The following is a 14038-nucleotide window of genomic DNA, read 5'->3' on the forward strand; positions in this document are numbered from 1 at the left end:
TAGATTATATTATCCCCACGACAGCAAGTATCAAAACCTTACGAAAAGAAGCACTTTAAAAAATCAAATGGGAACTCTCATAGCCCTTTTTGTTTAATAAAAATATGAAGACCAGCTCAAGAGCACGCTAATTAACACCTTATAAGGGAGTAAATAGTTGTGGTTGGGTTTTTTTGCTGTCGTTGAATATATATCGAGTAACCTTGAAATGCATGTTTGGGATTGCAGAGCCCACATGGAATACAACAACTAAGTTGTCTCTTTTTTTTTGTTATATATCAAGTTCTTTTTTATAAGTGCTGACTATTATTTATAAGAGCTTGCTATTTATAAGTTTATGTAAGTAAAGCTTTGCTACTTACACTTGTGATACTTATAAATAGTAAATATCTATCATAAAAAGGGTCTGCCACGTAAATATAAGTTGCTGGAAAAAAAAAACCAAAAATAGTAGTCAACCACTTACAATTAGAATAAGTAATCAGCACTGACAAATACGCCATAATCCTGCATGTCCTAACTTATAGTCTATCAAACTGGAGTTGTTAAATTTAATATAAAGATTTTTTGGAACAAATTCAATAATAACTCAGAATTTCATCAGTTTACACGTCGAGAAAAATGGGTCAACATAATAGTAACGTCCATTTTACAATAGCATTAATAATGTAAGATGCATGATAAGTTGTCACTTATTTTTCACCTTTTCTTTTTGTTATTATACATCCATACTTTGAAAACATGTTTCTTAACTCCAATTTCCCAACAAAACTGACTAAGAGTAGTATCATCACATTTATGTGTTCGATCTCCAACCTAATATATAAGCAAACTGTATCATTCTATTCTGCTGCATCTTTGTAAACTTTGTTCTAAACCGTTTGCTCTTCACACTATTATAATCACCACTCCCACCGAATTCTTATAACATTTGATCATCAAGTTCTTCTAACAGTGGTGCTTGATTACTTCCAACTGGACCAGAGAGCTCTTGACGGTGAAAATTCCTATGGCACCCACACACGGTACATTTAAGATAAAAATCTCTATTTTCAACAATACGACCACCATGACTTATAGGTATGTAGTGACCACATCCATCTTTAGCATGCCCGCCAATTGAAGCAGCATGATTTCTCATGCACTCTTTATAACTCACAACCTTGTGTTCTGATGTAACGAACGATCCACTGTTGTTTGACGCAGTTGTTGTATTCGTGAACGAAACTATGCTTAATTCTAGAACCCCCTCTTTCATGATCTTCAAAGATAAATGAAATTTTTTTGATGGGGAAAAAAAGTGTCTATGATGAAATGAAATATCCTCATTTTATAGCCATAACATGGTAGGGTTTTAAAAGCTGAACCCACATTACTTTATTATAGTGATATATCTACCAACAATTCTAATTATTTGTATACATCAACGATCTAATTTTTTTAACACAAAAACGTCAATCTGTCAAATAAATATTTTATTTTCATGAGGCACATAAAGGGAAACTTTTGTCTATAGCCTTTAAGTGCTAGGTATAGGTCCCATTTTGTCAATTGCTGGAGAAAAAAACTACATTGAGTGTTTCACTTTTTCCCTTATATGGGCCCCATTGTACGCTTACTTGAGCCCAACACAATCCTATCTCTAGTCTAACGGAATGAAGTTGAAGTTTCTTTCCTTGCGTCAGATAACATTGAAACCCAAATTTCAAATAATGAAATATGTATTATTGTTTAAGTAAATTATGTTAACTTAATTAATGTTACATGAGAAAAGTAAATAATAATTAATAGTTAATAGTAATTATATAATAACAAAATAAAATATCCTCTTCATTATGACATGTTTTTTTTGGGTTGGTTTAATATAGAATTTGGATGTAGAGAATTGAATGTGTGCATCCGTTAAAAAATGTCATGGGTCAGAGACTCATGGTTCCATTTTATTAAAATATTTTGGTCCCTCGGGGTGACATAGTGGTCATAGGTATTAAATACACTTTCACGCCGTAACCTTTTTAAATTCCGCCAAAGACATTCAACATTCTTCTCACCTTAAAAATAGCTTTCTACTCTAGCTAGCATCTGCCGATCGAGTTCCATCTATTAGAACAATATATTCTTCCAACTATTCTACATAATTAAGTATATTTTTTTAAATCTTTTGATAATCAAAAAAATTAGGTGATTATATATTTTGTTTTCAAAGTCTTAATGCAAGAGATGGGATGATACACTATTTTGATATGCTACTGTGATGTTGGCTAAGTTCAGTCAAACATGGCATATATCAATGTATGGAGAAAAATGATATAGTTATTCTGATTGAGCCGCGTCAATATCTTGGTAATCTTTCTTCACAAACCTTTTTTTTTTCTTGGAAATGTAATTTGAAAAATATAACGCGATAATTTGTAAGTTAGTTGAAAGCTGAATCACATTGACGTAGAAATATGACGTGGTTTTATAGTAACTAACACGTACGATTCCATGAGAGCTTTAATTATTTATGACATGCGTTGAACGAATGGATGTTAACATGTAAGTTTTAAAGAGGATCTTTTCTCCGAAATCATGCACTATACTGTAACAACAAATGAATATAAACTACATCACAAATGCAATAATCCAATTATTATTCATTTGTCTTTTGCAAATGACTTGATGACTTTCATGCAGGGGGATGCCCAAACAGCCACAAAGCTCAAAGAAAATTTGAATACTTTCAAAGCTTGCACCGGATTAGAAGTGAATGTACAAAAAAGCCAGATATTTTTTGCTGGAGTGGACAGCACATGTACAGAGATTGAGGGGATACTACAATTCCCAAAAGGAGAGTTGCCAGTGAAATATTTGGGACTCCCCTTAATTACGACAAGATTGAGATCACCAGATTGTAGTCCTTTACTCACAAAGGTTACAAACAGGATACAGAGCTGGAAGGGAAAGGCTTTGTCATATGCAGGGAGATTGCAGTTGGTTAAAGCAGTTTTTAACAACCTGAGTGTATACTGGTTTGCACCGTTTATTATGCCACAGAAGATCATTGATGGTATAAATAGGTTGTGTAAAAACTTCTTATGGACAGGGCTGACTGTCACCAAGCACATGCTTTAATTGGATGGGAGGATTTGTGCTACCCATATGAGGAGGGAGGGCTAGGATTGAGGAATTTGGCAAAGGTGAATCAAGCAGCTAACATGAAGCATATATGGAAAGTAGTAACAAAGGCAGATACACTATGGGTGGATTGGGTACACAGGAACTTGATCAAAGGCAGGAACTTCTGGCAGATCAAAGTACCAAATGACTGTTCTTGGAGTTGACGAAATCTGTTAAAGGAGAGAAAGGAAGCAACTCAGGTGGCTATACACCAAATAGGAGACGGAAGCAACACAAATTTCTGGCTCGATCCTTGGCATCTGAGTGGAATACTGAAAGATAAGTTCCGCAAGTATTTACTTATGACTCCACATGCCACATAAATGCTAAGGTAGCTAAATTCATTGTACAAGGAGAATGGCACTTCCCAGATCATATAAAGGTTCACATAAGAGAGATAGTGGAGCAAATTGATTATGAAACAGAAATAATGGGGGGAAGAGATAGGTTGGTATGGACTGCATCTATTAATGGAGACTATAGCTTGAGAGACACCTATGAAGGATTGAGAGGGATAAAACAACTAGTGTCATGGCATCAGCTGATCTGGTTTTCAAATCGAATTCCGAGACATTCCTTTATCAGTTGGATGGCAATAAAAGGAGGACTCAAAACACTAGAGAAGATGAAGGAATGGAAGAAAGTCACTAATGATACATGCATATTGTGTTGGAAAGAGGTGGAGACGGCAGAAGACCTTTTTCATGGCTGTGATTTCTCAAAGGAAGTTTGGCGGATGATGCTAGAGAAAATGGGATACAACAGAGTACAGGCAAATACATGGCAAACAGAAATTGAATAGGTACAGAGGAAGTCAGTGAGGAAAGGGCCGAAACAAGATGCAATTAGATTAGGATGGAATGGGTACATCTACTGGATATGGCGATCACGAAATGAAAAGATTTTTGAGAACAAGCAGACACTAGCAACTCAGGTGGTGTGTAGAATTCTTAGTGATGTCAGAACGAAGTTGCAAGCAATGGATATAAAGATGGATGACGGCCCTAAGAAGCAGCAGTTAAGAGAAAGGTGGAATGTGGTGTGAGTTCAAACTTAAAGAAGACGAAGTACTGCAAGTGGGATAAAGCAGATGAGGGAATCCAAAACTTAAACGCGGACGGTACTCTACAGGGGCCTTTAGCTGGATGGGACACGGATATAAGAAATAAATAGGGCCAAGTAACAGTAGCAAGTAAAAGGAGGTCCAACAAGCAGACTATAGCTTTAATAGAACTACAAGATGTCGAACAAGGGATGAAAATGGCTATTTCGCAGGGAATCAGGAAGCTCAGGGTGCAAACAGACTCAGCAAATGTTATATCTTTTTTCAAGATAGAAAAGCAATACCCATGGCAAGCAGAACAGATGATGAAGAATATCACCCAGATAAGAGAGAAACTAGAAATGTTCACCATCACTCATGTATATCGAGAAGCTAACAAACTTGCAGATGCATTGGCAAGTAATATTCCAACATCTAGCTATGTAGAATTAGTACCTAGTTCTTTCTCGGAGGATATAAAGAAAATAATATATGACGATGCAGTAGGCAAACTTTATATCTTATTGTAGATGTTATGTTTACTGGACAATGACTTGATGATCTGATTGGTAGGGAATGGCTGCACTCTTCTTGGGATAAGAGTTGCCTACGTATCAAGTTTCTTAGGGTAAACTTGAATCAAGTCTTACGTAGTTCATCTCTCTCTATTTATAGATGTTTGAGCCGACCTTCCATACTTGCTTTGGACCGTTATGAAGTGTAGATCCACCTTGTGTGCTATCTTGATGATTCGCCATTATTATGCTGTTACAAAGTTAATGTCTCCTTGATTGTGGCGTTGATTGAGCTCCGAGGTTGTGCTAGTGGATTTGCTTCCATAAATGCCTGTAACTAATGCTGTGGATGACCTGGGTGTTGGGTCGTGGATACGATCTGATGGTGTGAGATGAGCTGAAGGTGGACGACCTGATATATAGACACGTGCACTGTAGTGTGGAACGGAGGGTACTTACACCGATTGTAACAAGCTAATCATAATTTCTTTTTATTAATGAAAAGGGGTAGGGGACCTCTATAAAAACCTCGCTTTCCCATAAAAAAAAAGTTTTAAAGAGGCGTTTTACAGTAGTTGCAATAAGTTAGTAAGCAAAATGTTTATATCCACAGAATAATATAAGAAAATTATCAATAATAATAAAAAAAAAAAAAAATTAACTAAATCTATTAACATGATACAATTTATGTATTTAAAAAAAAATTAAAACAAAATCGACGTTCGTTGAACATTTACATACATTTATTTAGGTCTAGACACCTAATGTTACCTTCCATAATAGTAAAACAACACAAATAAATATAGTTAATATGACGACCCTTTTTGCATCTTCGATCTCCTTTGCATAATAAATATCAACTTCGTAGCACATGGTTGATGTTAACTATTTATTTAAATAGTTACCAATATAAAATCATTAATGTGTCTAATTGTTCACATAAAAAAAACAAATAAAAAAATAAAAAAATCACACAATACAACAAATAAAGGAACAACATAATAATCTTGTATAATAAGCACTCAGGATTGGAATCAAAGGAATTACTTTAAACAATTGGGAAAATAAAAATAAAACAACTTATTCATTTTTTTTAGCAACTATGAAGACCTACAATATCCAAATTTGTTATATATATATTGGAGGTCTCTTAAAAATGATATATACCAGAAATATTGTTTTTTATTGGAAATATCCATATTTATTGGTTACCAATGCAGATATATTTTTGCACTAACATTTATTAGAAGATATTTTATATATTGCAACATTATATTGTCATAGTCCAAAATTATCATAAATACTCCAAAAAAAATAGTTCAAGTTAAACGATATATATTGAAAACTTGATATATATAATGGATTTGAAATGATTTAATATTCAGCACTGATTTAACGCATTTATTCATATTAGGTAGATGATTTTCCTATATATACTAAGTATATTAATAAGAGCAAGTCCAATGGGGGCAATATGGGCTGCTAAAGGCAAATATAGCACCCCAACCACAAAAATATTATTCTAATGGGGCTGCTAAAAGGGTATTAAATTTGGAAGGAGTCAAAAACCCAGCCAAAGTTAAGACATTCGCCAACAGCTGCTACAATAAGTTTGGGAGACAAACGACATAGTTTCTGCCGTCCGTGTATTAAATTTCAACAGATGGCAGAAACTGTGCCGTCCGTTCAAAAAAAATTCAAAAATAATGGACGGACGGCATAAACTATGTCGTCCGTATCATTTTAGCACTTCAAAATAGAAAACGTAGTTGGATTGGTTTTTTTTATTTTTGGGTGCCAAATTTGGTTGGGCAAGCTAAAAAGCCTATGTGGTGCCTAAGTGACACCTTTTAGCAGCTCTCCATTGGACTTGCTCTAAGTAGTTAAAGAAATTACATTTAACATTTGGAACAAACTAAAACATACGACTCATTATTACTATTGTTTTTCATTTGTTTGTTTGTTTGTTTGTTTGTTTGTTTTGTTTGTTTGTTTTTTTTTTTTAATTGTTTTTGTAACTATAAAGGCTTAAAATATCTAAATTCAAATTAGCCCAAAATGGGAAATATATAAATAAGACAAAAGAGTGAAAAGAATGATACATAAACTGAGAAAAATTAGATCATGAAGGAGAAGTAAACAATAACCTGATGGGGCTGACGGTTGCTTGTAGTCGAAGAGATGCAAGAAATAAACCTAGTTGTTCAGGAGCTTTTGAAGAAAATCAGGAATTGGAGAGAGCATCTGAGCAGAGATGGGAGGGAGAGAACAGGCGTAGAAGACAAAGCAGATAATACATTTTTCTTTAGGTGTTATTGGGCCTTCTTATGTTTTGCCTATAATCAACTTAAATATTTTAGATTTAACTTTTGCAATTAACTTAACCATTTAAGAGTTTAAGCTAGCTTTTATTTTGAACAAAAAAAAAACATTTGTAATCATTCACTGTTAAATTCAATAAATATATGAAATGTTAGATGTATCTCATTGCATCAAAATTTTCTTAACATTAAGGTATATATCCCAACTAATTATATATGAAAATAATCCAGCTTTATGAAGTTGTTTTTGTTGGTTTATCTTTTTTGAAAGAATAAACTTAACTAACTGCGAAAGATGTAAGGGTCAAATGCAAATCCACTGTTGTTGTAATGAAAGCTCTATAGATGTGTAATAAACACCATATGTCTTTTCCAATTGTCTAGAATTGAAGCAGAGAAATCAATTGTATAAAGCTCAACTTACCATTTTTTTAACGGATATAATCAATTGTTTTCAATAAACTAACAAAATTAGAATTTTGGATAAGTAAAAAAAAAATGGTGGTGTAATTAAAAAATGTAAAATAATAACATAATATTCAATTTTGTCAATTAACTTATTACTTTTGGTTTTTGGATATGGAAAAGAAAAATGCCAAGACATAAAAAATAAATTTAACTCATAAACTTAATAGGTTGTACAATTGTTAATGGGTGGCAAAATTCTTTGAATAATTACTGGTAAAAAGCGAGTTTTTTTCTAGAAGGGATGCTTTTCCAACTTCGATTTTCATTACCGTCTTAATGAGCAAAGGAACAGAGTCATTTGTATGTTTAACACCGCTTTTCATGGTTGCCACATTCGAAACTCCAAACTCATGATAAAAAAGAATGATGGGTTTTATAAAGTTGAGTGTTTGATGAAGGGGTGGTGGAAAAAAATATTGGGTGGGGGGGAAGGATAGATCCAAGGATACATGTGGGGTTGCTGTGAATAGGATATGCTAATTATGTTTCAAATGTTGAGAGTGGAAGGAAATATGCACTTGGTTGTGACCGAATATAATATGGTTTTTCTTGAATTATTTGCTAACTTTGTATATAAAGAGTAATGCAAGAAGACAGACATTTGTAACCGAGACCAATCGATAAGTTCTGCAGCAACACTATTTTCAGTCACATGTCGTGTATTCTATACACAACGCAAAGTCAAAGATAATAATAACTATTTAACACACTATTTTGCACAGGGCTTAGGGGTTGATTTTTGTATATTAATTAAAATTTAACAAATTGAACTAAATTAGTCAGTATAAATAGTTGGTTGATTATAAGACGGTTAAGTGTATCGAGAGATGGTTTTTTTTTAATAGAGTCCCTTTTTTTTGTTTAATATTTACTTTCACTTGGATGACGTAGGAAATTTGATACCGCACGATAATGTGTTTTGAATTTTAAATGATCAACATATTTGATGTGTTTGAGGTAGTGGGGAGGCAGAATTAGTTAGGTGTGTAATTGATGTTAATGATAAAATCTATCAGAATCAAAGAACTTTAAACAGTTGTCCGACCGAATTGGCTATTAAAGTAAATATAGAATGTTAAAATCAAAAGTGATATATATAAATGTTTTGTTAAGAAATTGTTGGGGCCAAACACTATTTGCCTATATTTTATTTATTTAATAATAACACAGTTGGGTATCCTTTTCATTCCGAAGGATGGTTCACATATTATTTATATGTGTTGTGCGTCAGGAAAATTGTATTATTTTTGAGTTGCCTTGGTAGTTCTAAAATGGATCTTCCTGATGTAGTCAGGTCAGTTTCTCTTGACAACGATGAAGTTATGGGTAATGTTGGTGCGCTGGCTGATGACACTGTTATTGTTCAAACCGATGCAGTAACATCTGCTGTTACGGAGAAAGACAAGTGTAAATATATTGATAAGTCTAAGAAGCGAAAGGCCATTGAAGAGGTTCTCACATGTTTTCAGTGTACCTGCGTCGGTAGTAGGTGTGGTCAAAGTAGTATATCTGCTTTGGAATCAAACATCAATCAAGAGAGGATGTTATTTACTAATGGAGTTGGTGTGGGGCATGGAGCAAGCGCTGATAATGTTATTTTGAAATTTGTTGATGCTCTTAGTGGATTAAGCCTTGTAAGTTTAATTTAAATGTCTATTTTTTTTTTAAATATTTTTCTGATGAGAAATGATTTTATTTTCCGTTGATTACCAATTTTATTTAGGTGCAACTGATTCTTCATGGTGTGGATCGTCTTTATAAAGAATCGTCAGATTTTCGGAGTGACTGGCTTGTTAGTTTAAAGACTGAAAACAAAATGTTGGATGTCAAAACCAATGTTTGTAGCACCATTACGAAAGAAACTGAAGAAACGGCCACGAAAGATTCCAAAGAAGAGGCAACACTGATGGTTGAAGATGCTGATTTGGAGGAGATAAATCGTCGCATGGCTAAGTTAGAGGAAGCACTAGCTCATCATCACATGCGTGTGGAGGAGATGGAAGAAGTTTTGACGACTATGAAAGCTGAGACTGAGGCACATGAGTATGATCTCAGATGGTATGATGGATATCACTCACGGGGCGAAGAGCAGATTCATAAATTGGAGTCAGAGATAGGGTGGTTAGAGGCTGAGATAGTCCACCATATCTTAAGGGATAGTATGATCTCTCAGTTGCTCGGCTGGGGAACAAAGATATCGAGGTTGTTACAGGCTTGAAGCAATTGGAAAAATTAAAGGCAAGCAGGAATCGTACCATTGTGACATACAAACACTATTTGAGTTGTACCGGAAAAATATGGGGATGGATCTAGACGGTTTTGCCCCAATTATTGTTAATGGCAAAAACGATCAATGACTATTTGTTAACAGTTAACATGATGTTTTTGTACAAAGGGAAGCACTGAACTAATATATATATATATATATATATATATATATATATATATATATATATATATATATATATATATATATATATATATATATATATATATATCTTGATATATAGAAATTTTATTGGTTCTAACTCAATCCACATGGAAACCAAGATTTTGACAATAAAATTCCAAACTTATAATATGATAAAAATATGTGACTAACAATAACCATATAATATCATGTATCCATCTAATACGTTGAGATGTATGACTTTGATAATTTTTTAAAGCATAATGTGCAATGTTTGAAGCGCTTTTCATTCAAAAATATATATTGTATAAGTCTGTATCATAATCATGTGTGTTTGTGTTTTAAATTTGGGCACCGTAATAGTGGTGTCTTGTACTATAGCTAATAAGGAAGATTTGTCAACTATCCAAAGAGCAAATAGTAGTTAAAATATTTCATTCTAAAAAATATACTTTATCATTTGTGTTACAATTCAACTTTGTCAACACACTGTTCATTTGGTTGCAAACTATTGTCACGTGGGGTTATGATGCGACGTTTGTAAATTCTATATTGTTAAACCTAACATTCACTTTATAGAAATTGTATTTATGTTATGGTTACTTTAGTTGAATTATATATTGATTGCTATTAAGATAATACTTAAGTATGGCAATTGTTTAGATTATAGCCAAAATTACCTTATGAAGTTCTACAAATTGGAGATAACTTTTATTTTTGAACAACTTATAATAGGGCATAATACAATTTAACGGCAATGAAAATACAGTACATTGGAAGGATGATTTATGTTTGTGTAGCCAACAGTTGGGCATAATATTATTTTACAGTTCAAAAACCATATTCTAGTTGCGCACAATAGCAGCATTGTTGGTTGATGATATCTATCACTTTGCGGTCTAAAGATATGAAATCTCGTTTTCGTTCGGTGTAGACTCAAGTCCTTACTCACGTATTCGTGCGTTTAGCTTGAGTAGGGATTTGAACCAACCTAAATTCTAGGACAGCATACAACTTTCTTATACTCTAAGTAGGGAAACTAGTTAGTAAGATTCATTTTGGATTACTAGCTAAGTTTAGTTTTGTTATTTAAATCCTAACAGACGCTTAAACATGCGAAATACAACAAAAACGGTAAAAATCTAAGATTTTTCCTAAGATATTCAAAGAGAAAAAAAAAATGGAAGATCATTCTACTCATGCGAGGTCTTATTAACTTCTCTTGAAATCGGATTACTACATTTTCTAAGATGTTTAGGGTTCATTATCAAACCCGAATTGGCTTGAGCGTCGATCCCTAGCGAAATGGACTCATCTCTAAGTCCAATTCCCTAGCATAAGAAGTTGAATTGGAATTTCATCTCTAAAACTCCATCTCAACTCCTAGACTCACACAACATATTCCTATCAAGTATGGAAACAAGGAGTTAAATAAGACGCACACGCGCGCCTATCCCAGGCATAAAAAAGGAGGCGCACGCGAGTCCTTCTTCACTTCCAGACCTCAAGTTTGGCCGGACACTACCATTTTGGGGTAGTATGTTACATGTGTCCTTAAGTCTGGGCAGTGACTCCTACTTCCGATCTAAGAAATTATACGAATCCTCTCATGAGCTTCATTAATCCTCCACCTTGGAGGATTTTAGGTCATGATCCTTGAATTGTTTCAAGGCTACAAGGTATATAAGTTAAAGAGAAATAGAAAGAAGAAAGGAATGAAAAACAACCTGATTTACCCAAGGAAGAAAGAAGATTTTATTTAAGACTAGTAAGTTTTCCACCATTAAAATGTTACAAGCTTTCTTACATAAAACTCCAAACTAACTAACTAATCAACAAGGAATGGAAAAAGGAAATTAAAAGTCAAGGGAGTAAATGGAGTGAATGCCCTTGTTTTGTTTTCTTGCTCTATATCAGAGCATTCTCCTCCCATCCCACGTGAAACACACACACCATTTATTTCTTTCTTATCTTCACAATTAAAACAAAGTGACACCTTGCTTTCTTTTTACTATTAGCACCTAATCCTATCTAACCTCATCAATTACATGCAAGGTGTCACTTTTGCACCAATTATTTGCTCCTTTTGTCTTTTCTTGCATGATAACTCGTCAACTCTTGTGGGTCCATGTGCTGTGTCTAGTGGCGATTCGGTCTTTTGATATTTTTGCAACTTCCTGCCTATGCGTAGAGTTCATTGTACTGATTGTCTGAGCAGCTCACTTGTCACATTCAGAGTCCTGGTTCAAGAGATATGAGCTTCGGCAGTTTGATGCTTCTGTGCACGTAATCCCGTTTCTGACTGGATTCTGTACTGTTTGAGTCTTTGGGCTTTAGTCCGGATTTGGTGGGCTTCACATGGGCTTGATCGGAAAGCTTATGTATACTCCCTATTCCGTGCTTAAATGCTGGCCTTATCATTATTTTTACGTTAATTGCTCCAACCTGCAAAAGCACGAAAATGCGATTATTTCATGATTATTAAACACAAAATTAACCAAAATGTTACGTCTCTATAGGGTTTTATAATACAGTTTTGGGTGCTTATCAGTCGACGCCTTGCTTTATTGGCAGATTCTCCTTTGATGCATCCATAACGTATCATTTCTGCTTATGGGAAAAATGGTATATTAGGAATTTGGTTAGTGGCAAAAATGAAATATGTATTACACATACCAAGTGGCTCAATTGTGTCAGATTAATTTGATTTTCCATCATCAAATGCCGATGTGTTTTTGGATCCATATGAGGATGGCTGCACAGTGCTCTGAAAGTTTTACATATATAAGTGTTAGATTACATAAAAGTTTAGAAAATTAGGATTAATTTGGAACTTACGTTTTCAACCTCGGGCAACACTTTTGAAAGTTAGGTATTTGTTTTTCTGTCGTTTGTTGAAGTCTGTGACTTTGATTTGAAATGTAGCTTTATATCCTACTATTTTGTCAAAAACTTGTAACACTTTTTTTGTACCATTTTCCTGCACGTGTGATGCACGTCTTAACAATACATCCACAACAATAAAAATCTTAACAATATAGGCGTTAAGATTAACTCTGTAGCAATAGAAAATAAAAAGTAATCTTGTTAAACTTCTTGACAGTTCATCAATATTGTTTACTCACAAAAAATGGAAGAGGGAAAAGTCAGGAAATTAACTAAGGTAGGGGACAACAACTCAGTAGAAGCACACTTTACACACAAAGATTGTACTGCATATCAAAAGTGAGAAAAAAGAAGTCATATATTGCTCTTCACAACAGCAAGAACACATTACCCTCTTGAACCTCAAAGATTAGGAGGGAACAAAAATAAATTACACGTGAAGTTCTAAATTACAAATCTAGATTAGGACCTTGCAACAAAATCTATCATTTAATATATGGTTCAAACTAACAAAACTTATCCTGTTTGGGCAATGGTCATATCCATTCCACTTTCTATCAACTCCATACACAAACTCTACATTTATCTTCGACATAAAATTTAGACAGCAGAATTGGCATCTGTGCATACATTCTTGCTGGGGCTTATTGAAAAATCTATTGCGGGTGCTACCAACTATCTATGGGTAGTGAACTGAAAACCACAATTGCGAACATATGTGAAATTGCATTATGATGTTTCTATAAGCATATGAAATCAATCGAGAAAAGTACATAATTTTAAGATTATAGAAAATTATCTTAGCTCTGTCTCCCAATAGTGTTAGTTTGCTCAATCAAGGGAATACGGTGTAAAAAGACCGGAGCACTCGCAAAACTACCAATAAAAATTTCTGCAACTTCCCTGTAGGTCCTCTAAGCTAAAAACATTACTAATTTTTCCTTTTTAGCTTGCTTGACGTTGCTAGAGGCTCGAGCATATGCAATCCCCTGATCATTCCGAAGAAAAGAATTATCAGTGTTTACATTGCAAAATAAATATATTAAATTTTGTTGCCTCCAAAAGTCCTTTTTTACATCACATGACACATACGTACAAAAACTTATACCTACAACAATTCATGCATGGAGGCATAAGTATTTCCAATGTCAACTTCCACTTTAGGCGATTTCTTTGTTTTCTGGGTGAGCAAACAGAAATTTCACATATTAGTAATTCTCATTATAAACATAATCTT

At 33.9% G+C, this 14038-nt stretch overlaps 1 protein-coding gene and 1 pseudogene across 1 annotated transcript; one reads left to right on the top strand and one right to left on the bottom strand.

Annotated features, from left to right (window-relative positions):
- Positions 1–699: 699 nt before the first annotated feature.
- On the bottom strand, positions 700–1258 carry LOC147518773 (zinc-finger homeodomain protein 2 pseudogene; annotated as a pseudogene).
- Positions 1259–3589: 2331 nt separating this feature from the next.
- Positions 3590–3961, top strand: LOC147518774 (uncharacterized). The gene has a single exon (XM_086594009.1). It carries the CDS (start codon positions 3590–3592, stop codon positions 3959–3961), a length of 372 nt encoding a protein of 123 aa, XP_086450135.1.
- Positions 3962–14038: the final 10077 nt, after the last annotated feature.

The sequence above is a fragment of the Coptis chinensis genome, chromosome 2, assembly GCF_015680905.1.
Source record: "Coptis chinensis isolate HL-2020 chromosome 2, ASM1568090v1, whole genome shotgun sequence".
Classification (NCBI taxonomy): Eukaryota; Viridiplantae; Streptophyta; class Magnoliopsida; order Ranunculales; family Ranunculaceae; genus Coptis; species Coptis chinensis.